The sequence below is a fragment of the Labrus bergylta genome, chromosome 17 (genome assembly GCF_963930695.1).
Source record: "Labrus bergylta chromosome 17, fLabBer1.1, whole genome shotgun sequence".
Classification (NCBI taxonomy): Eukaryota; Metazoa; Chordata; class Actinopteri; order Labriformes; family Labridae; genus Labrus; species Labrus bergylta.
In genome coordinates, this window is record NC_089211.1 from 13,032,519 (window position 1) to 13,057,885 (window position 25,367).

Here is a 25,367-nt window from a genome sequence, read left to right on the forward strand (position 1 = left end):
CCAATTTTATAGTCACTAATCAACCTTAGGAGCATTTCTTTGGACTGTGTGAGGAAGTTGGAGTATCCGGAGTAAAATCACACATGCACAGGGAGAAGACAAAACTCTACACAGTTCTGTCTGACAGGAATTCTTACCAGGAACTTCCTCGCTAAAAGATTAAACGATTGTGACAACTTGCCTTTAAAAGAAAACTAAAACATTTGCTAAATACAAACCAGACATATAGCTAACATCTGCATTCTCCTCTGATGCCCGTTTCCTGTTGCATCTGGCTCATTCTGCATTTTAACCAGCTTATTATACATGGGTCTTTTATTTGTAATGTCACAAACTTTACAATTTTGGTGGGAAAATGTGAACTCTAGGCGTCTTGTGGACCATTCTTTGAGTTGTTCTTTAATTGTAATATTTGTTTTATGTTTCTTGTAAGAGCCTGCATGAGGACAACAAATGAAATTAAGCTATTGTGCTAATTCAATAAATAAATAAGGTAATAAATAGGTCAGAAATTAAATCAGAAATAAAATAAATGTACTCTTATGTATTGATATGAGGTCTTTTATAGTATATTAGCTATTAAAGTAACATTGCAGAAGCATTCAAAAGGGAATGGCTGTGCGAAAACAAACAAAAACACTAGAATTGAAAAAAAACCTCATATAAAGACATTTCCACTTGTGGGATTAATAAACAATCTTCTTCTTTATTACTTCTTCTTGCTCACACTGTGTGTTTAGTGTCAAAAGGGAGTGATCTGCAGTTGCTTTATTGACAACTTCCCTGTCTTAAATCTTCAACAGTAGCACTGACTGAGCATGTTTATTTTGAGCATGTTTATAACACTCACGTTTTCTGCTTTGCTTAGCAAGGCTCAGAAAGTATCTGAAGACATCTGTTAATCTGCCATCTCAGCTGTGATGAACTCAACCGTGCCCTCTTGTTTTTTCCTGTAAACTCAAAGTTCCTATTATACGCACACAGTCACTCTAAGAAGACTGTCTGTCGGCATTTATGTGAGAAAAGGAACTGTATGAGATTAGTTCATTTAGGACAAAGATTTAGGACCAAGAATTTAAGAATCATGGGGATTACCAAATGTGTTGTGATATCTTGGAAAATATGTTTTTCTGAAATATACACACTGAGGACTATGAAGCAAGAAGCAACTGCATGAAGTTCACATTCTCTATGTTTACTCTTTAAAACCCTTTAAGAATTGTTTTTTTCACGATACACTTTTGAAGGATTTTTTCCTCTGTCAGTGAAAATGAACCTCCTTTTTTCATCAACGTGTTCATTTTAATTTTTAAAAAGGTTCATTTTGGCTTTAGTACAAACATAATCTACACTTTAAAAGTAGAAATGACTTAAACATGTATACCTCTTCAACACATTTGTATTCTTTGAATGAATAACTTTAAAAGGCAGGGTCGTCTTATTGATTTGGTCATATTCTTTAATTAATAGCTAATCTTATTTAAGAATCTATAAAACCACTATTTCAGGTATTACAGATGGTTCATGGAGTAGTTACCTCACCTACCTGCATTACTGTATAGTATCACTAGGTGGCACCATACTCCTTCCAATGCAGCCTGAGTGTGAGCGCCAGAGGTTTCTGATGTTGACTTCACATGAATCCATGAAATGATGTTCACCCTGGTGGGAAATTGCAGAACACAAGGGTCACAGAGATAAAAACGATAGACGTAAAACACATGCAAAAGCTTTTTTTTCCCTCGCTTTTTTTCTCTTTGAATTAAAAAAAAGTATTTCACATGATGAACTGACTTAGTGATTCTAAACATTGATTTACATTCACTGTCTATTCTTTATCTGATATAAAGGTCTACAATGTCTGTGTTAGTGTTACTTATTGTATTTCATCTCTAATATTGTAAGCTCTGTGGTTGGGATCACAGTGAGTTTTTCCTCATGGATAAAGTCTGATGTAAGACTTTAATATTCACAATAGAAATAGATCAATCTACTCTATGTTTGCTCGAGGGATTAAAAAAAATGATTTACTTCTTATTTTGGCTGTAAATAAATTTGAGTTTGTCTGAAAAGGGTTTTCTTTGGAGATAAAAAAAAATGTTTTCAATTGTGATTTTGTGCCTAAAATACAGCTAGGCTATAGCTAAATATCCTCTAGCATCTGTTCAATCTAAGAAAAAATTATGTCCATGAAATTTAACTCTTCAAGAAAGCTGATGCTACCCCCTTCAACACAAACATACACACACACGCTTGCACATACACACACACACACACACACACATACACAGCACTCAAAATGAGAGTTAACCCCATCAAAAAGGATGCCCTCCTACATGCGCAGCCCCCATTTCCTCCTCCAACCTCAACCCTCCAGACCAAAGCAGCAGTTTCATCATTTGGTAATTAATATTCTGGGGAAGAGGAAGAGCATCAGGAAACAATTATGCAATAACGTATGGATGTAAATGTGCACACAAAAAACACACACATGAACAAGCGTGTATATATCACCGTGATCGACTCTTTCTCTCTTACAAGATCAGGTTTGGAGTTGCGCTGCAAAGAGGGCAATATCTTACATTTGAGATATTTAAAGTCCCGGCTTATATAAAACTGTTTGGTTATGAGTTCTCACTACATTATAACTATAGAGTATTTCACTAATTGGATAATGTTACAACATCTGCTCCTCCTGCAGACAGAAACAAACAGTTGTTCTGATATTACCAGTATTTGAACTTTTCTTGAGAGTGCATAAATTGCAGCAAACCACAACCATAGTTTATCAAACTTGGAAAAATCAACTTCTTTCACCACAATTTTTTTTTAACTCCTGAAAAACAGCAGCTTACTTAGCAAGTTTGATGGTTTTTATGACCATAGATTTAGTACAGCTACCAGCGACAACTAAACTGTAAAGAGCTGCATGCAGAGATGAACGGATTTAAAGTAATTTTTCATTTGATAACAGCCAAGAAAAAAAGTGTGTAGTGGACAATCAAGGTTAGTCTGAGCTAGCAAAATGTCTGCAACGTTGTTCACAAGAAAAATAACACTGCATACAGCATGAAGCTTCAGTTTGTATTAGTGTTGCTATACACCTGAGGTAGAGTCTAGGTCTGTTGAATAATTATATGAATATTTTCATACCACTGCAATTCAACTTGACTCTCAGTGTGGTGGATTCAGGTATCCGAAATTTGTATCAGAAAGAAACACAAATTGGACCTTGAAAATCTCCAGTTTTGAAAGCATGTGTACCTGACCTGCAGCATGAAAAAGAAAAAGAAAATGTTTCAAACAAATGGTCTCACTATACACTATCACTTGACAAAGAACGTTTGGTCAAAGCATTGTGATTATTCAACTTTTTATTGCATCGAGTAAATGTGTGGGCTTGTCTTTTTACATTTCTCTGCTCCTACCTGGTGTTCGTATAACTACCCTCCTTCAACGTGTACTAGACCTGCAAATAGAAATGTTTTGTTTTATTTACATCATCATGCCCCTTTGAACATCGGGACATTTCATTATTATACCTTAGCATGACTACTTTGTCATTTGACACAGTAAAACAAAAGATATTCACATGTTACAAGAAACATGAAAGGACATGATACAGATACAGAGTTTGCTAACTATGATCTGACAACTTGCACTGAAACTGAAGGATCACTGGAGACAAATTCAGGCTCTAAAACTTTTTGTGAAGACCTTCAAAATGCCATGAAAATGCATACATCTTCCTTTCCCGGCCTGTTTGCTTTAGTTAATTCTAATACAGTAGAAAGTTGGTGCATTAATGCATTTCTATTGGAGTACATTTTTCTGTGCTACAACTGAACAGTTCGATGGATTTCAAGGTGGTTTTGTGGTTAGATTCCAAATGCCAATAAATCTTAGTAAAGCATTATATCCCATTTAAATGACTTAAAGCCAGACACTAAACCAAAACCTTTTCTCTCATACGACCAAACTACAGAGCCTGAATGAAAATGAAAACATTAATTCCATAAACCAGAATCTTACTGTCCTACATTTTTCTAAATTTGGTTGATCTCTTCTTTACTTTTTGCACAGTTACAGAAAGCATATGGCACATGTGTGCTAGACAATTTGTTGATTTAAGCCAAAAGGATGGTACACTTAGGTTGTGTCTAACACACATCTACAGTGTGTATCCATGTATTCTCTGCGGGCTCTTACCCAGTCTGTCTGGTAATTGGGATCAGATGAGTGGCAGCAAAAGCGAGGCGACCTAGGCTCTCCGGGACCCGCTCTAACCTGGAAGCATTTATTTTATAGAAAAGATGTTTAGTTAAAGTGCGGCGCAGCAGCCTGCAGCCCAGCCCCTCTAATGACACTCCAGCTCTCCTGCCCGGGCCTGGAGACAGAGTAGTGTGATGGATATGACTGGTGAAACAGGGACACACACACACACACACATTAACTAACATGCTGCCATCAGCGTGCACCGTGATGGATATAACTGGTGAAAGCTCTGAACACCGTTTCCTGAGTCCTTCACTTCCTTCCTCCCAGGCCTCGCTCGGCCGAGCTGAGCCGGGTTTCACTCGACTTGGGCAGGATTGGATTGCAGATTAACTGGCTTCCTGTCCAATCCATTGGCTGCGTTCATCTGCTTTCTTAACAGTCACTTTTATTTATGAGTAAGCAGTGACGTTATTGAGGATGAATGAGTGTCTTCAGGATGGATGAGATCCTGGAGGCTGGGGGGTCAGGAGGGGTAGCTATAGTTGAATGAATTAGAATGTTTTTTTTTTAAATGTTGTATGATGTCTATGAAGTAACCTTAAAGAAGTGTATTTCCAGCTGTGCATTCAAACATTCTTTTACTTTGTGCTGGATTATTTTTTATTGCTTTGTTTTAATTGCACGGCAATTATCTCAAAATAATAATAATGTTTGTCTGCAATACAGCCTCTAAGATTATATTTAAGACAAGTGCCAAAAACCTTCAGCAAAGACTGACTGAATGCATGAACGTGATAGAATCAGGTGTTATTTTATTTTAATATTTTTTCAGTTATTATTATAATTCTGTAAAAAAAAAAAAAAGTTTACTTTGATTATATTAGAAACAAGTTTATAACCTCTATTAAAAAAAATGACCATGTCCTCTAAGTCATACAAGAATAAAAATTACTTCATAAAGAGATTTTAGCTGGGGCTGATTCATTTTTCATTTATCTGAAAATTCACCTGTTGCAGAAGTAGTACAATACATTTGACTACCTGTAGCCTATTCGGGAAAAAGTCAAGTGTTGTTACAGTGAAGTTATTTATGTCAAAAATGATTTTTTTTTACAATGCAGGGCATGCCTTATCGTAAGAAAATATGAAGAGAATCTGCAGAATACATAAAAGCCAGTGTACAAATGTTGAAGATTGAAATAAACAGGTAATGACAGATCTTTTTTTTAACTAATTTTCTGGACCTTTCTGAGCCCTTCAGTCATTTCTGAGGCTTTTGATGTTAAGATGAAATTGTATATTGGGTCTATTGTCATTCTTTCCACCATCCCATCCATACAGGTCTCCAACATCATCCACCACCTCCCTCCCTCCCTCCCCTCTCTCCTGCTGGCAGCCCTTGATTACACTCGTCTCCTGGGGGAAGGTTTCAACTCCTCAGAGATAGTAACATCGAGGGCACTACTAGCTAGTCACTTCAGATCAGGGCGGGGGGAGGAAATGGCGACGGACATAAAGCTAAATATATAATTCCTCCCATGCCGGTAATCACGATGTCCAGACGATTTGAAATGACAGTTTAACCACTTTAGACTGAGGAACGCTTTGTTCACATTTGAGGAGCAGGAGGTGTGCGGGAGCCTTCTAGTGGGTCCCCAAAGGGGCCCGCGTGGTCTTCTCTCTTCTCGCACGTGGGGGGGGGAGCACACGTTCCATTGAGTTATAATGGCTCGCAGACCAGACAGGAGCAATTCTGTGAATGACTGACGGAAGGAAACACTCTCACCACCCGGTATTAGTTTACCTGATTATTAGGAAATCCAGCTTCCACTAAAAATGGCCGCCCATTTCCCTGTTACAGGCGGTAAGAGCACCCACCTGGACTAGGCCTAAACGTGGTCTGCATTACACCAGCTACAACAACGTCTGCATGCCGCACAGCTCCGCCAATTACATCTATAAATATTAATAGGCTAATCTGCACATATTCTTCTCCTGCATCCATGTGAGGGTCAGAGATACTCCTATGAGCATCAAATCCATTTAAATCTTTAGTTCAATTTGCATATGCAGAGATTTTTTTTCCATCTCAGGCTCTCTCAGTGTCGTTTCTCCCCATCATCAAATCGCAAGAGGAGAGGGCATTTGGTATTCACTTTGATTGGATCCTTGATGAGATCTTCAGGATGGCTTCTGTCACACTGACGCTCTTAACACTCCAGAGGTGATGAGAAGAGAGAGAGAGGGAGGGAGAGAGGGAGGGATAAAGCGAGAGAGAGAGAGAGAGACAGAGAGAGAGAGAGAGAGAGAGAGAGAGGAGGGAATAAGAGGTGTGTGTCTGAGGGAAGGATCTATCCAATTCAGTTGACGCTGAAGTGGTCAGCTCTGTCGTTGCTCGGCTCTGTAGACTCCTCAGAGGTTCAGCCGCTGCGGGTGTACCACACATCGAAGTTCAACGTGTAATCGAACACAGAGTGCCATCATATAGACATCCTTTTTCCTATTTCAAACACAAAGAGGCTTTGCAATATTTTGTAGGTTTTTTTTTTTTTTTTTGCAAACTAGCATTAGACCATAGTAAAGATCCCTCTCGCTCTTAAAGATATGAATAATGCAATAAAGACATCTGCATTAAAGTAGGGACATTGAGACGTAGAATAAGAAAAGCTGAGAGGGGATGGAGAGAGGGAAATGAGCAACACTTCAGGGCTTTTGATTCTTTCTCTTCCATGTCTGTGCTATCTCAAAAAAGGAATACAATTGGACTGGATAAGGAAACTTTACAGTACCCTAAAAAAAAATCCTTAATCCAATTTTTGAAACAGAAAATTACAATTTTAAATCTATTTAATTTAATTTATTTTTTACTTAAAATGATCAATTGAGCTCAAATGCACATTATAGGACGATCAGCATTGCCTTCATAAATCAAGCCAAAGTGGAAGTAAAAAAATAAAACTACAGTTCCCAGATTCTCCACTTGAGCCTGCTTCAAACACCAAGGAATCCCCAATAGAGCGCATATTAAAATTCAGCAAATATAAACATGTTTACAGCTTGGTACAAAAATCAACAACCTGTCTATTTATTGATAAAAGCTGTACAGGTTGTTTAATTTTCTATATATATCATCTGTTTGGATTATATTAAGACTTAATAAGAGTTATATAATGAGTTGATTTAACAGACAGGTGGGGGCGTTGTAGCAAGCTAGGCTTCACTTTAGTTCAATCTGGTTCAACTCTAAACTGTTGGCTCTATTTGTGTTATTTTCATTGTTTGAAACATTACAGCTAGATGATGAGCTTTAGATGAGTAGGATACTGTAGGTGTGTTTCAGAAACCATGTTAATGTTTTTAACCCTTAACCCGCTTCTGATAAGCAGGAAGTTTACTAGAGTCAGCATTTCCAATTCTGTTGACCGAAATCTCTGGGGCCTCATCACATCACTTCAGAAACCAATGAGTGACCTCACTGATGTTTCATAGAGTCTATGCTTATAACTCACTACACACGAGCCCATAAAATCAGTACTTCATGGTGTGTTGGACATTTTATTGTGCTGTTGGTATGTTAAGTTTGAAATGCAATACCCTTCATCGTGGACAGTGTACATGGAAAGCAGTGCACAAAGGATGGTGACTTGGCCAGCACTTAATACCATAATGCTTTGTACTGGAAAAAGGTAATGTAGTAATCAACTGTACAGAAACATTAATTACCCTGATAGTTTCTTCAAATATCTTCCATTATGCCAAAGAGCTCATGAGCAATATAATCCTCTATATAGAACTTCCTTAATAGAGAAGAGGAGGGGGGGGGGGGGGCATTATGGAATACTTTCAGACACAACCTAGGTGTGGAAAACTTTGATTTTACTGCTGTTCTGGCTTCACTGAGTCAGTGATCTTCATGTTACATGAGCTACTGTTACAGTGCAATTTCAGACTGGACTGATATCCTGTGAATGTGACGTTGACCAGCTTATTACAAAGAGTGAAATTTAAGTTGTGAAAAGTCTTCATTCAACTCGTCTTTATCATCTGTGTCATGTGAGTATGAGGCAATGATGCTTTTGAGTAAAAATACAACTTGAGGTTACGACTGTATGTTCCACACCGGTTATCCTTCTGTGAAAGGATAGGGAATGAATAAAAGACTATCATCTCAAACGCTTACTGAACCAATGCATAGTTGTATATTTATGTGAGGAACAGCCAAAAGACACAACAGAACTTACACAAAGAGAGAGCTGTTGCACTTGCATACAAATGCAGTCACACACACACAGACACACACACATATGTCACAAGGCGTTGCTAGTAGTAGTAGTAAACATTCAAAAGGAACAGGGGTAATTCACTTGATAAATGTCAACCGAAATGAAGCTATCAGCTGAAAGCAATTTCCTCGTGCTCGCCTGTGTTCTGCGCCAGGGACTGGGGAGATTTTCACCCCTCCATCGATCATGAAGCCTCTGTTTTAGGCCAAGGTACACAATGCCCTCAAATTGCTGACATATGGACCTCGAATCACCACAAAAACCTGCCATTTCCACCCGGCCCCTCCTCTGTCCTGACCCAGCCACTCCTCTGCTAAACTCTTGTTTATCCAATGGCTCCGCTCTGTTTGGGCCATTACAGCAAACAGAGGGCCAAGGCAAATGTAATAAAGCCACAATCTGCAGTGTGGAACTACCAGCTAACACCAAAGATAACAAAAACACTTCTGGATCTGCAGCGTCACTGTTCCTCGATTCATTCTCTTAATGTTAAAGCAGTCGGGACAGCATTTTTTCGTAAACATAATTAGAAGTTTTCAAAGTTGCAAAAGTGCTGCAATCATCAAATGACCGGGTGACTAAAAGACCAAGTGTGTGGGCAAAAAAGTTTCAAAATTAAACCCGTCTGCAGTGTGGGCTGCCTGCGACCAGTAGCAGAGGAAGCAAAAACAACTCATGACAAAGATGAAGACAGTGACCACATAATGGTACGGGAAGCCTCTCGCTGGTGTAAACAACAGATAGATGAAGGCAGAGTCATGTGTGTGTGAGTGTGTGTGTGTGTGTAGCTGGATAGGTTCCCTATTGAAACACTTCTCATATTGATGCACTTTGAGTAACTTGTTTTACTAATTCTGAGGGGGGCTTTAAAGTGCAGCTATTTAAAGACAAAGAGGGCCAAGAGTACAACATTTAAAAGCCTCTTTTCCTGATGGACAATTGAAGCAGGGGCCTAGAGGTCCATACACAGGAAAAGTCCATTATCACTCCAAGTAATGGAGAAGGGGGGGGGGGGGGTCTGACTTCAAACTCAAAGTGGAGAAAAAGAAAAGAAAAGAGAGAAAGATGACGCACACACGCATACAAAGCATTTCTTCTTCAATGGAGTCCATCAATAATGCTGCTCACAGACATCAGAAGTTAAAGGTCTTTTTTTTCCCCTCTTAAATGCATTATTTGAACAGATTTTGCACCAATGTGAAACAAATGTTTGGCAACACGCTAATCACATCCTACAACTCTGGAACACGCTCTCTTCTGCGCTCCTGCCACCGAGACAAACCCGCAGCCAGTTTACACACAGACGGGTGCGCTTGTTTTATGTAAACAGACAGCCCTTGTGGCAGGAGGTTTGATTAGGAGGAGGCCCGCAAATCCCATTAAAAGTTCATTTGTTGCTCATTGGTTGTTTGTTTGAAGACAGGAAGAGTAGGGCTGAGTTGAAGAGAAGAGCTGGCTGTCAGTTTGTTGTTGTTAGTGTTGTTTCCGTAGCCCATTTCTGTTTATGTGCTGATGGTTAAACACAGACATCTAGCAGCAGGAAAAAGGAGACCTTCACCAGTAATGTGACCAGAAACCAGTAGAGCCAAAATGTTCACAACTGGACAGAGTCTTGTTGCTTTGTGGGAAGCTTTCAAACTGAACCTGATTCAAAAAAACACCTCTCAAAAGTGATTGAGTCACCGTCTATTGTTTTCACAGTATATCACTTTATGTCTATCTTATGACACCGTATTGAAAATGAAACCTGTGCATTTCTTTTCATCTTCACAATCAACCTAACAGCTCTTTGGTCTTGGCTGCGACCTGTTTGTCGATGTCAGCTGCAATGTTGTCCGACATCTGCTGAATCTGTGGAGAGGGAGAGAGAAAAATGTTTGAATATACATTTAGGGCTTATTTTGTTCCTCCCTCTTTTGTATCAAGCAAAGAAAGACATCATGTAGCTGCTGTGCTCCAACCAAGCAGCCACCTCTGGCAGTTTTGACAACAGAAATGAACATGTTTACAGCCAGGTATAAAAAACTAAATGATTAGTTATTGTCATCATGGGCAAACACTGTACGAGGTTTATTTTTTAAAGGCTCCGTTTTGATTTTATGTACGATATGTGTTATTCATAGTTAGGCGCGTAGCTGACATGATTGACAGGTCGGCACGATGTAACGGCTTGTCATAGTGCTTCAAACCCGCCTCAGCTCCAGCCTGTCGTTAGGTTGACTGAACTTTAGGTTGAGACAGCATTTCCAGCATGGCGGCTGTGGCCGATGAGCCTCCGGAGCCCCCTGCTGTAACAGATGGGTGACGTCACTCAGGCTTCGTCCATTAATATTTACAGTCTATGGTTCCAACACATGACCGGACTGATGGTGATTTCCCACTTCGGTGCAAATGTGCCACGTTTATTGTATAAACGTGGCACATTTGTATTCAGTCTGGCTGACCTCTAATCAATCTGTCTAATATTAGTGTCTCCTTTAAGTCCTGTCCATGTTTTAACTCCTTGTGTAATCTGTTGTTTGTACGTCAACTTGTCTTTGTTTGTTTCTCATGTGTACGGGCTGCTCCACACCAATTTTCCCCCCCAAGAGGGATTAATAAAGTTGTTTGAATTGAATTGAATACTTTAGGAAAGTGGTTCCCAAATTGGGGTCGGGACCCCCCTGGGGGGTCATAAGACACTGAGAGAGAGATCACAAGATGCCTTAACCAAATAAAACTTAGTCGTTAGTGAAGATTTGTGCTGAAATATAAGGGAGATGTAAAAATGAAAGTTTGCAAATAACTGCAACAATGTAGGTGTCCTTTGCGGCTATGAATAAAAACACAGATATCACCTGTGTGTCTTTTTATTATATTTATATGTCCTCTCAGTCCTACATTTTATGCATTGAGATTACTTGAGTTCTGCTTCTAGACCTTTATTAAAATTAATTACTAAAAAAGGGACAGTGGGGATCCCCAGTCTCTAGCAGTCTCTAGTTGTTTTGGGGTCCCAAGCTGAAATGTTTGGGAACCTCTGCCTTAGGAAATTGTGGGCAGTTGTTTCAGTAGTTTTAATACAAAGACAGCAATCATAAGTAAGCTCCATTAGGAGGTTTCTGACACTCATTGGGCACATCTGTCTCTATATGGAAGAGCAGAGTTATCCCTTTTCTTAGCTCCTTCTCCTACCTGTTTTTCTACGAGTCGTATTGTGTCCTCTGAGTGTCCTTCCTTCGCTCTTTTTGCCTGTGTGACAGCGTTCGTTCTCACTTTCCTCAGCGAGTCTTTAGCCTTGTTGCTCAACTGCTTTGCCAGCTTGGTGAGGTTTTCTCTGTGTTCACGTGTAACTCTGCAGGAAAAGACAGACGAAGATAGATCACACAGAAGAATACACAAGAGAGAAAACAACTAAGGTTGAATGATGCCTATGCTGTAGGTTAGAAGCTTCTCTTAAATCAGGGTAATAAATAATATCAAGAGACAATCTCGTACAGTACATGACACCAGACGTCTAGGAAATAATGTAATCCAAGATACACTGTCCATATACCTTCAATCTGCTGCATCTGAGCAGAGTTTGAAAGAAAGGCTGTGTTTTGAGCGTTTTACACTGAAACATGTGACTTTACAGACACAAAATGTTTTTTTTTTTAACTTGTCCTCACTTGTGCAAATGAGACTGTGAAGAGCTCGTAGGCCTGGAGTCTAATCATTTTAGCGACAGTCATCGAGCAACAATCACTTCCTCAAGGTGTGAGAGCAGAGCTGAAACATCCGTCATCTGAAAAACTTTGCATTCACTTTGCATTTGTTAATCACTAAGAAAAATCCTTCTTCCCATTTCACTCTCCCTTCTTTTGTCCTTAATTGGCCTCTTTTCCGTTGTTTTTTGCCTCAGGGACTATTTGCAAACAATCCAAGTGCAGCGTCTATTTACCACAAACAATACGGCCTAATTACTGATTCCAAGGCCAATCAAGGAGAGCCTTCTCTTTGGAAATGCAAATGGAGCCTCGGAGCGTGCCGAGACTGATTGCGGGGGGAAAGCAGTCTGACTCTTGTCTCCCTCCTCTGCCAGACTAACACCTGCTGCTCCACTGCACACACACACACACACACACACATGCACACACACACACGCACACACACATGCACACACCCATGCATGCACGTAAACACAGGCAGACTTTCATGCATTTACACCGTGCTTAACTGAGTGAGTGATGGATAGTTTTGTGTGTTGTTTGAGTTGGCAGAGATAAAGAGAGAGAAAGTGAGTGAGAGAGGTAAAGAAATAAAAAAGAGAGAGAGAGAGAGCGAGAGAGAGAGAGAGAGAGAGAGAGAGAGAGAGAGAGAGAGAGAGGACGTGACCCGACCCTCACATCATCACGTTGAGTGTTTCTATACAGCTACAAATAAATGTCCATAAATCTGTCAGTAACAACTCAGACGAGTGGATTTATCAAGGGGGAGAAATCCAAAACCACTAATGAGGCTAACTAAGGTTAAGTATTTTTTATTGAACTAAATGTATTTACAATCTCATTATCTTTTTTTATCTTTTTAACCCATAAAACGAAATACCAACTCTCTCTTACTGTTTAAAAGTGGTCATACATAAACCCATTGATTCAAATAATAAAGAAATAAATACTTAGGTAAAATTTAAAGCAGTATTAATGGAAAATAAATAAATCATAGATGGCAATAAAAGCGCTTAAAGCAGGTAAAACTTTTCTGCGCTGGAGGCTATTTGTGTATGTGAATATGTGTGTATGAGTGTGTGTAGTCTGAAGTGTGTGTGTGTGTAGGGGGGAGGGTGTCAGAAAGATACTCACTTGGGAACTGGTACCTTGATGATGGTCCCGTCTACCTCAGGGTTAAGGTTCATGCTACTCTCTCTGAGGGCGCGGGTGGCAGCCACTGTGGCCTGGGGGCGGGCACACACACACACACACACACACACACACACACACACACACACACACACACACACACACACACACACACACACACACACACACACACACACACACACACACACACACACACACACACACACACACACACACACACACACACACACACACACACACACACACACACACACACACACACACACACACACACACACACACACACACACACACACACACACACACACACACACACAAAGTTACAAAAACAGAGAAAAGCAGCGCTACAACTACAGGTAGTGGCAAAGCTCCAGCTGGCAATCATTACGATGTTGTAGTGTGTATCTAGTGTGTGCGTGTGTTTGGGTGGGGAGTGTGTGTGTGTGTGTGTGTCTGGGGAAGCCCGTGCAGTGTGGAAATGCCCCGGGCCACTGTCAGTGCGTGGTCCTGTGGGAGAGGACTGAGAGGTTGCAGGGCAGGGCGTCGACCCATGGTGACCTCACAGGAGAGTCTGCTTGTGCTTGTGTGTGATGCATGGGTACACACACAAATACACACACTTACAAGTGCAATAGTTTGCACAAGTTCCATTCTTTAAAAGCAGGTTTTTGCTCTTTGTTAATTACAGAGCAGCTTCATTATGTGGTGTGACTGAAGTGAACATTACAAATAACTACACTGTTCTTAACACACTGTTCTTGATAGTCTCATAAAATAAAGACTAGCAATGAAAACACCTGCAGAAAACACTCTCAGCTGTTGTCTTATTGAGAGAGTTGGAAAATAACAACAACACCAGCTGTCGCCTTTTTTACAGGGATGAAGAGAATCAGAGGGAAATCAAAATAAGAGCATCGTGTGTTTTGTGAGGCAACAAGCGATCGAGCGTCAGTTACAGACAAATGACTGGAGAGGCAGCTGTGCATGTCAACTCTAGACTTTATCTCGAAACAACATGAGGCATGATCAGATGAAGATTGTGTCAGTCACACAACATAGGCTTCTTTTGAAAGAAGTCTACTCTGTTTATTTGTATTTGTTTGCAGGTTGGTAGGAAAATATGCTTGCAAGTGACTCACGGGGGGGTTAAAACAGTGTTTGGATATCATGTGAAAGATTAAAAACTTCACACAATCTAGCACATAACACATTACAACACGGGAGTTTTGAAGTGCACACAGAAAACGGGGAATTTTTTACAAACCAAAATAAAGTCACACTCCTGAAAACCAATTCTGCAACCACATGACAATTCCCTCAGCTGAGGTTCTCGAAGTCTGCTAATGTGCATGTGAGGAAAAAAAAAAAAAAAAAAAAAAGAGCATTACATTTTTTTTTGACCCCTTTCTACCCTACTCCTCTTTCCTGACAGCTCCTTCTGGCCTTTTTCCCGCTGGGGGAATGAGTATGGCAGCGAGATTAAAGGAATTTATTTGTGCGCATTAGATTAATTCATGAGGTTTCCTTTCTTTTCCTTTCTTAAAAGTCATCCGGTGCACAGGCCCTCTGGTTTCTCCCTTTGAGTGTTGGGTGATAGATTCAGCAAATACCTATGTTTGATTGTTCTCAGCATCAAATTCATCACTATTTCCCCCCTCTCTCTCTCTCTCTCTCTCTCCCTCTCTCTCTCTCCCTCTCTCTCTCTGACTGACTATCCGGTGGTTCAGGAAAAACAAAGCCGATTTTTTTTTTTTTTCTGTGGAGGCAGCGCGGGATCTGGTTAAAATGTCTGAGAGGAAGAGAAATTACACCGAAGTTTCACATCAAACGCTTGACGGCTCGGTTCAAAGAAAAGAGGAATGCTTGTGTGTGTGTGTGTGTTACGTGTGAGTGAAGAAAACACTTGTGGTGGGATGCTTTAACATGCACGTACACACACACGCATCCTAAAACACACATTAAATTGCCTCCTGATCTAAGCATGCTGCTAGCTGTTGTTGGTTCCACTGTTTCTTCCCAGGCTGCTCTTAATGAATGAATGGAAAACAATGGCAGGGCCTCTGGAGTGCCTGGTAATGGATAGGCATCATTATAAGCCTATTAGCTCTGGGTACTGACGCCTCACCTCTGTGTGGGACATGGGTAACTTAGGGCACAGGATAGCGTGTGTGTGTGTGTGTGTGTGTGTGTGAGAGTGTCTGTCAGAGTGTGTGTGGTCCGTTGGTCCAGATGCTGATAAATATGTACATTTGCATGTTGTTTGGAGATATTAGCACAAAGGGGAACAAAGACGTGAAACCAAAATGTCCCAGGTTCAAAAACGGTGAGCGGTATGAAAACAGGAGGTGGTGGAGCATAGCTGTAAAAACTTTTTTTTGTTTGATTGTGGTGACGGACAGGTGCTTTATTCTTAAAGAAAACACTCCTTTTGAATGTCATCCGTGCTTAGAGTCCACAGCAAAAAATTATTGGGCAATTTTTGGAAAGACTGCCAAAAAGTGAGGCACAGGTGTTTCTTGGTCCCCTGAGGATGACTCATTTGACTTATCTCATGTATGGGTGGGACAAAACATTGATACGGCTGTAAACTGTTGTCCTGACTCACAATTATCAAATTGCTGGTACAAAAAAAAAAAAATCGAATTTCAACTTTAAACAGATTTCCCTGCCACTTTCACTCATCGCAGCACGACTTGAACGAGGGTAACATGAACAGAACAAAGAACAATTTTCATCGCGGATAAAGAAGAAAACAGCCATGATAATATCAGACAGTGGTGAAAGAAAGTTAAAAGGTTGAGGTGATAAGAGGTGAACATTAGTCCTGCATATTATCTTTTTAAGGGCTGTTTATATTCTTCAGTTAATCAGATATCGTGATTTATAAACATATGGTTGTCTAGCAATTTATGAATTATCGCTGTATCTTGATGCAAGCGTTACTGTGGGCCGTGAGGCATCCTCAGAACTTGAAATACTCCATTTGATTAAGGCGGGTCAGCTGGGCAGTACGTGAAGGAGGAGAAGTCTTCCTTATTTGGTGACTTCTTTTGTGTTAGTAGCACTACAGCATTCCTAAGGACCCTTTCCACAATACAAACAACAGTGGAAAACAAGAGGGAAAGAGCAGCAGCACTCCACTCAACACCAGTAGTGATGTCATCAATCTGCCCACCTCATAGTGGTGAACAGTTCCTGTTGCATTCACTCATTGGTTCTCTTCAACTTCTTGTGCATGTGTGACAGAGGCTCTAGTCACTACTCAATCTGCAGCTTGTGTTCAATGTAATCAAGCAAATGATCGCAAATACAAATCTATACTAATATACGGAAGTGCTCAAACACGATACCTACTTAACCTCAGCATGTTAGCATTGTTACTGTGAGCAAGTTAAATACAGACATTAACCTTTAGGCTGGAGCACAACCAGCACAACACCTAACTTTGATCTACACTGGTTGAAACACTCTATGTGCAGCAGATCTCTATATGTCTGCATCCCTTGTTATGTGGCATCATTCCTTAACCCTTTCTCTGCAGTTATTTCAGCTGTCAGGTGGGACACCATGTGATTCCTCGTCTTGTTGTCTATGATTTCTCACTGTGATTTCTTATTTAAGTTTAGCATGTTTATGTTACACGTTTACATTAACATGCATGCAAAGTAATACATGTATGCTCATGGGGTGGTATTTATCCTCCTAACCAACAACAACAAAAGATTTAAACTTTGCTTACAATTGTACCTAAAGAGAATTGTAAGGGAGAGACATGCAAAAAAGAAGATTTAGCAGCCTATCTGCTTCAAGGTAAACAAGACCAAAGAATACTACACCATCAGACAAGACTGTCTGCAGGTATAGGACTTTATATCATCCTGTTTAATGCTAAAAGAAAAAGCACATTTAAGTTTTCCAGACCACCTGAGAGTCCAACCACTAATAAAATGGGTTCCCCCCATGGACACAATTTCTTTCTGCAGCTCTGATTAGTACAGCATTGTATTATCTAAGAGGGAGTTCAGGGAAAGAAAAGGGAGAGAAAAAAAAAAAAGAAAAATAATCCATTCCTTCCTAACCTGGGGGTAAAATGAGGTAATTTCCTTTTCTGTGACAGCTCACACACGGACATAACCACATCTCAGAGTTCATGTTACTATCTTCCAGCCCAGAACAAAGGGCTCAGCGAGTGATCAATCAATTAGCATCTGAGAGAGGGCGGCTCGGGTTTCATTTTCACAGGGACGTGGGCTTGGTGTTCTGGTCTGGATCACTCGACTTTCTACGAGGACCGTCCATCTGTCTGTCTGTGTATTATTTTTATAGAGCTTTCAGTTACTGTGTGTTTGTATGAATTAGACAAACAGACATCGGAAGAATCTGGATGTGTGTGTTCTTGTTGCTTTAGCTTTGTGTGTGTGTGTGTGTGTGTGTGTGTGTGTGTGTGTGTGTGTGTGTGTGTGTGTGTGTGTGTGTGTGTGTGTGTGTGTGTGTGTGTGTGTGTGTGTGTGTGTGTGTGTGTGTGTCCGACTTACCTCTGGGAAGCTGCTCATGTTGACCATAATGACCTGAGGTGATTTCATAGAGATCTGACCCAGCTGGTTGAGAGGGAACTTCCCATCTTGAGTTGTCACCACAATGTGATCCAGAGCTCCTAAACAAACACAGATACATGTCATGGTTTCATTTCTTCATTATTCATATGTTCAGGCATATTTGATTTAAAGCAGCATGTGGCCATGTGCAGTGCACTCATACTGATTCTGTGCATTGTTACATCGGCACTTTTTGTTTGTGATACAGATTTGATTTTGCATTTGTATGCTGAAATAATGAATAACAGAATGCATTTTGTGGATATCAGATTTTATTTGTTATAAATTCAAGTTAAATGTTTTATTTATAGGTATCATTTTAAGTTTTTCTCATTTTAACGTCTACAATTCTAAAGATATCATCTCGTAGCCACTGTTTTTGACATTTTATATCTAGTCTGAAGTTCTGTCTGGAATCTTTACTCGGAAATACCTTAAACCCAAATACGTTTTTTTTTTTAATTTGTTGTTTAACTTTATTAATCCCTGAGGGAAATTCTGGTTTACACTTTGTTATTTATAGACATGCTTCTCACACATAGGCACAAAATAAACACATGAACAAACAGGACCTTTGGATATGTATTAATGGAGAGAAGTCAGAGGGAGGCTGCTACAAGCTGCTACGCAGGGACAGCCAGAGACGTTTGGGGTTCGGTGCCTTGCTCAAGGGCACGTCGGCAGTACTCAGAAAGATACCTGGCACCTCTCCAGCTGCCAGACCAATTTCCATATTTTTGGTCTGCAAAGAGACTTGAACCGGCGACCCACCAGTTCCCAACCCAAGTCCCTAAGCTACTGTTGGCCAAAGTGTCAAATGTTTTTTTTTTTTGTTTTTTTTTTAAAGGTGAATGTCAGAATATTGGTATAGAATGTTGTTTGGTGACACTGTTTCAACATAGACTAAATTTAAAGGGAAAGTCAATTTCCTAGATGGACTGATTTACATATAAAATGACAGATAGATGCAAATTGTAAGAGTAAGTAAAAAAGAAAAGAAACCCATTGTTAAGAATTTCCATGATCTCTTTCCTCTCTCCGCTGTCAACACTTAGAGAAACAAAAGGTAATATGCCAACATGAGTGGACTTCTGTCCCCCCACTTCTCCCCCCCCCCCCCCCCCCCCCCCGCTCCTCCATCTGGCTAACCTCAGACGCAGTTGTTTCCTTCTTCCCCACCTCTGCCTTACATCACCCACTCCCTGCTCACCCATAGGGGGGCTGTGCTGATGGTGTGTGTGGGGTTGAAGGGAAGGTGAGCCAATGGTGTAATTTTCCCTACGCCATCAATTTGTCAAATGATTTCAATGGCCGAAGAACCAGGTCCACCAGACCAATATTGAAAATAACACTGAGGAGGGATCTCATTCATATCACACAAATATACACTATAATCATTCATCTAAAAACGAGTTGTTTTTCAGTATAAGTCACTAACATTAAATAAGCCATATCATCTGCAGATCTAAAATAATGTACTCTAATCGATGCAGAGTTATTGTCATCTTTATCCACCAGACTCAGATAAGTGAAAAACATAATCAATTCTATTGCTTATGTCATTGTTTATGACATTTTTACCACTTTGGATACAAACACTTGCCATGATCAGCAGAAATGTGGGTAAATGTGTTTGGTTAGCTTCATCATCACACTGAATCATCAGTGTGTCATCATTGGTGGTTGGTCCAGTCTGTCCACATACTGTACGGTAAAAGCTGACCAGTTTAAGCTGGAAATATGACAGGCACTGTTGACTTTTGTGCAGTTGTTTGATGTGCATCAGAGCTTGAATGTGTTTAACAAAACAAAAACAACCTTGACATTTCAACACCTTTAAACTGATGCGTTGATTTTTCTTTTTCAAACACATATGGTTACTAATGTGCACATTCAGCATTCAAAGAGCGACCTTAGCGTTCATTTTAAGTTGTGTTTCTGGCCACCTGGTAAATCTAAGTCTATCATTTACTCTGTTTTTGTCTCCACCTTTATCTGAGGCATATATGCTACTTCTCTACTACGGTCACCATGTTTGTTGACTCTGCTTTGTCTGTCTGCAGTTTGGAGCTGGATAGGTTGCATACAGTTGGTCATTAATGCTTTTGAAATAAACAGCTGCCGGCTACTGCTGCTGGAGCAGGACACCAAGAGCAGTCTGGCTGAGCCTAAACAAAAACCAAAACTTGCTGCTTGGTTGAAAAAAAAGTATTAATTATCTTTAAATGTGAAGATCTGGTTTGCTTTAGACAGATCCAGGTTAGCCGTTTCCTTCTTTCTTTCAGACTTAGGCTAAGCTAACAAGTTGCTGGCTGTAGCTTTATAGTGAACAGTAAGACATGAGATTTATATCAGTGTTCTCATCTAAAGTTCAGCAAGAAAGCTAATAGCCTTATTTTCCAGAATGTGAAACTATTTGCTTTCATCTTCAACTTGGAATTAGAGAATATTTTGAGGTCTTTCTTGGATTCTTTTTCCAGTGCTTTGGTTGGTGTCCACCCGGTCTTAAAGTGTAATGGACAAAGATGTGATGTTGATGAAATGAACCACATTTTTCTAGATCTTTGACTTTCTGCTCCACAGTCGGCGCACACAAACACACACAAATTGCAACATACTACAGTCCATACAGCCATATCCACACATATGTACTCATAAGCTTAATGAGAGCCAGATGGGAGGTTTGTGGAACAAACACACACATACATTCGGACAACTGACGTAATTTCATTCCACCATCTCATCTCTCCTGTCAGCTCTAAGTCCCGCTGCCTCCCTGGATTACTGTGCAGCTGGACAGAAGAGAGGAGGATGGAGGGATGGAGGGAGAAAACAAGCAGATGACAGGATGGAGGGAAGGACAAAAACTGACCAAAGAAAAAGAAGGACATGAGAGCTGGAGGGAGGGAAGAACTCTTTTTTTTCCCTGTGAACAAATGTTTCCCTGTAGGACGATAAGAAATTTGAATATGAAAGCATGTGACAAACGCAGGCCAAAATATGAAGCTGGAATTAATTGGAAAAACAAAAGAGTAGTGTAAGTTATGGAGGAATACAAGGGAGGGTCCGTAGACAGAAAATGACTCAGACTGAGAAATTACTGAATGATGACTTGTGAAAAAGAAAATGAAGATGAAGAATTAGTGGAAAAATCAATATGGAAAAGTAATAAAGATTGCGGGTATTTATAAGAAAGAACTTAAAAGTTTCAGACATGAAAAGTGTACATGCTGCAGATCAAATATCAGAGAAAGCACGCTTTTATCTGAGAGGGAGGAAAAGCAGTCCCCCCCCACCTCTGACTCCCCTGAGTACCGCTCCCATTTGTTAGGACCCGGAGGCAAAGTGTCATGACCTGGATGTAGTTGGGGAAACAGAGGTCAACCTGGGGTCAAGGTAAAGTCACACTCAGGCTCTCTCGAAGCCCTTAGGCACTTTATCAGGTAGCTGCACAGAGGAAAGTATCGACTTTTAACATCCCAAAATATGTACCAGTGATGTGCAAACATTACTGAAATCAACCAGCCGGACCCACATATAAGAATGTTAACTCTGTGCTAGAGCAAAGGTACAGCAAAGAAAAAAAACTGTAGAGAGCTAAAAGCATCGGAAAATATCAGTTGACTCTGGGTAAGGCACAACAATCATTACTTTGTATTAATTTAAAAAAATTAAATTAAAAAAAATGTAGCTTGGAAGATGCTTTTTTTTTAATGTAGCTTGGGGGAAAGTATGACCCAACACATTTAAGCAAAGACAGAGGACATTGATGGATAATAATAATTATAAGATTTATTTTGGGGCTTTTCATGCCTTAATTGTAGAGATAGGAGAATGAATAGAGATGGAAACCAGGGACAGAGCGAGTGGGGAATGACATATGCGAAATGGGCCACATGTCAGATTTGAACTCGGGCCGCCCGCTTCAAGGACTGCAGCCTCTGTACATGGAGCGCACGCCCTGACCACTTGGCCACTGGTGCCCCCACAATTTTTCTTTTGAACATTTAATGAACACGTTTCACATTTCCCTCTATAATCGATAGAAATTTGGATTAAGGCTTTCAAATGTTGTTTTGTTTGGGCATTATAACTCATTATAATAAAAAAGAAGATCCATGTAAACCGTAGTTTACATGCTAATATCACATCAGAGAATATCTGGCATTGTTAGATGGTTATTAGCTGTATGTTAACTTCTATGGGTTTTTTTCGTCTTCTTTAAAGCGACTTATACAACAAATTTGAAGTTTTATGTTTTCATTCTTTGTAAACCTTTATTTTGGAACTGTTTTACTCTGAAGTAATATTTGTGTATTAAAGAGAGTCGTGTATGTAGACAGTCAGGCAGACAACATGAAAGCGAGTCCAAAAAGAAACAGATAAGTTAAATACCTGCCGAGGTCCTGATGCTGAGGTTGCGTGTGAAGTCATCTTTGAGCGCACTGAGAACAGCCGTCATGTCCTGCCTCACTTCATCAAGACTGATGATGTCTTCCACCAGAGCGGAATTAATATTCACCTTAGCCGACTGGCCCTTTGCCTTGGCTTGGAAGACGAAGAGAGGAAAGAGAGGAGGCTTGTATCTAAGACAAATAATATCTAATCATGTAGCTTATATTCATGCCAACAGAGCTGCACAGGATGTACTCATGTGAACTCCAGTTTTTTTTTTTTTTTTTTTTTTTTAAATCTCCTCACTCACCTTTGGACTTCTTGGTGGCATAGAGTCGGGAGCACGCTGCAGGTGGGTAGCAGGGGGTGCCGGGGTTCAGAGGTAGTCTGCTAAACCTTGAAGGGGCGAGGAGGGGAGATCGGACCTGTCGTACCAGGGTCTGACACAGCAGTGGTCGCAGCAGGTTCAGCTGATTTAAAGCCATGTCTGTTGAGACAAAAGGGGGAAACGAGAGCGTTAATAGAAATATGGAGTTTCAAAGGATTTGATTCATATTGGAGAAGGAATCACAAATTGCTCTCAGATCGGTTGAAAACCCAGTCAGTCAATTTTATGGAAATGAAGCAATAACTCATATCAGCCAGTAGGAGGTAGACCTACATCTTCTTCTAAGGTATTACAGCACCATAATATACTGTTTCCTTGACAACTTTTGTTGTTTATTTGCTGCAATGACAAATAAATTAAACTAAACCAGTCAGTTCCACCTTTTCTTTACATTGTCAATAACCCTTTTGTTTCGTGTACTAACATTTTAAAACCAGTGGAAGAGGCCCAACACAATTTCCTTGATGCCAAACCTCATGTCTCCAGATGTTTTGTTTTATCCAGAATATTCTCCAAATCACCATGACTATCAATTTTCAATATATAAAGAGAACACAATGAAAATTGTCACATTAAGAAGAGAAACATTTGTGCATTTTCCTCAAAAAACAACAACCACAGAGAAATAAGGGGGAATAAGAAGCCTTATTACACATCCCTAGATCTGAATTCTCCAGGATACTTTATGTGCAGCTACATACAATACATAGGTTCTCTTTCTCATAGGATCAAAAGATGCAGACCAAAACAAACTCTTCAGTCAACCCACGCATCGTTTGGGAATTCCTGATGTCGAACCTTCCTTTCAAAAACGTTACACAACAATATAAAAAGCAACCGCTCCCTCTCTATTGACACACTACCTCCCACCTCGCACAACTTCTCCCGAGTGTGAACTCTGTCAGTGAACCTAAGCTTACACACGCAAGCACAGACAAACTGTGAGATTTGGGAACCCACAGACACAAACACACACTGAAGCCTGCCTTTCACAGTCAGTGGCTGTGAACAGCTCTCAGTGTACTTAGGCATGACTGACATCCTCTGCTGTTACCTGTGAGCAGATACAAACCACACTGCTGGATTAAATACACTTTGGCATTTAAAAAAAAAAAAAACAACAGAAAAACTATCCAAAATGCATTTCTGCTTAAAATGTCTATATGTAGGCGACATATTATGCCATGAAAAACACACATTTTTCAGTTTTTGTTTGCAAATGTGTCAGAATCCTCCCTAAAAATGCATCAAATTAATTGTAAAGTGGTAAGTATACACCATAAAGTCCTCCTGAGTTTATTTACAGCCCAAAGATCACAGATACGACACTGATCCAAATGTACTCAACGGTTGCAACCGCAATGCAAAAAAACTCCATCCTTTCTTAATCCAACAACGGTTGTAACCAAAACCCAAACATGTTCCACAGGTAATATTTAGGCTACACGTTGCACCACCGGGTACAATACAAACCCATAACATGCATCCACGACTGGCAAGTTTCCTGACAAGCTGATAGGATACAGCGCACTGTGGCAGAGCAGATACACTCAGATATGGGACGCTGACGGATGTCTTTAGAGAGGAAGTCGAGCAGAAAAAGTGAAGCACAGGTGTTCAGTGGGATACTGTAGCCTGACATCCTGTGGATTTCACACACTACAGCAGCTGTAGACACACCTCTTCTCCTTCAAGTGGCAGAAGCCAGCTGGTGAGCCCTCGTGATCACGCCTCTGCACACTTATCCAAAAGCCTCTGCTGTATTATTTTTATGCTTGGTTAAACAAAATTTTCAGAACTGGATTTTTACCTGGAAATGACTTTATATAGCAACAAATTTACATTTCCTATTATCATGTTAAATTAATGCTAGAAAGTGGGGCACATATTTGCTCTCCCCAATGCTTCTTAAAATACGAAGCTATAAAAGTAGAAAGTAGTTTAATATCATATTTTAGAAGCTTAACCGAAACATATTGATCATGGCTTTATTATAAGATAAAACACATTTTGAGTATCTGTTAATGTAATATTTTAATACGAGATCACGCCTTACTATTTAAGTATCACGATTACACAAATAACAGTTATCAAATGCTTGCTTGGCTGACTTGATCCCAGAACAATAATAATAATAACATTCTTGTAATTGACGATATGAAAGTTGTTTTCACCTCTGATGTTATTCATGTCAGGTTGATGTAACCTGAGTGTTGAAAACTTGACTCTAGACTAAAAATTTGAGACATTTGAGAGATGCTGCTGCAGTAATACTGTATTGTATGAACATACTACGTACAAAACATGTTTTAAATCTTAAAGACACATTGGATTTTTGGTAAAGCTCTGTGAAGGTCGGTGTTATTGAAGCGTACTTAAAGCACCAAAACAAAACGACCATGAACCGTAACTACGTAGTTGTCTAATATAACGCTGCAGCTGAAAACAGTAAAAAAAACAAAAAAAAACAACACATAATGTCACATACAACCAACAAACACGGCATACTTACTGTCAGGTTTTGCAGTCCTCACAGAAGCATGTTAGCTTTTACAGAAGCCACATTTGTCGTCATCAAAAAAGCGCCCAATCCAGTCGTACGCTTGAAATGTCAAACAGCGTAACCCGAGTGGGCGGGGCTCAAGTT

At 40.1% G+C, this 25,367-nt stretch overlaps 1 protein-coding gene across 1 annotated transcript; it reads right to left on the reverse strand.

Annotated features, from left to right (window-relative positions):
• Positions 1-7,760: 7,760 nt before the first annotated feature.
• mrrf (mitochondrial ribosome recycling factor) lies at positions 7,761-25,358 on the reverse strand. Its single transcript, XM_020629952.3, has 7 exons — positions 25,233-25,358; positions 22,643-22,819; positions 22,333-22,485; positions 17,878-17,996; positions 13,325-13,416; positions 11,676-11,835; positions 7,761-10,352 (listed from the first exon to the last, which is right to left on the reverse strand). The coding sequence occupies exons 2-7, from the start codon at positions 22,815-22,817 to the stop codon at positions 10,275-10,277; spliced, it is 777 nt and encodes a 258-aa protein (XP_020485608.1). The 5' UTR covers positions 22,818-22,819; positions 25,233-25,358; the 3' UTR covers positions 7,761-10,274.
• Positions 25,359-25,367: the final 9 nt, after the last annotated feature.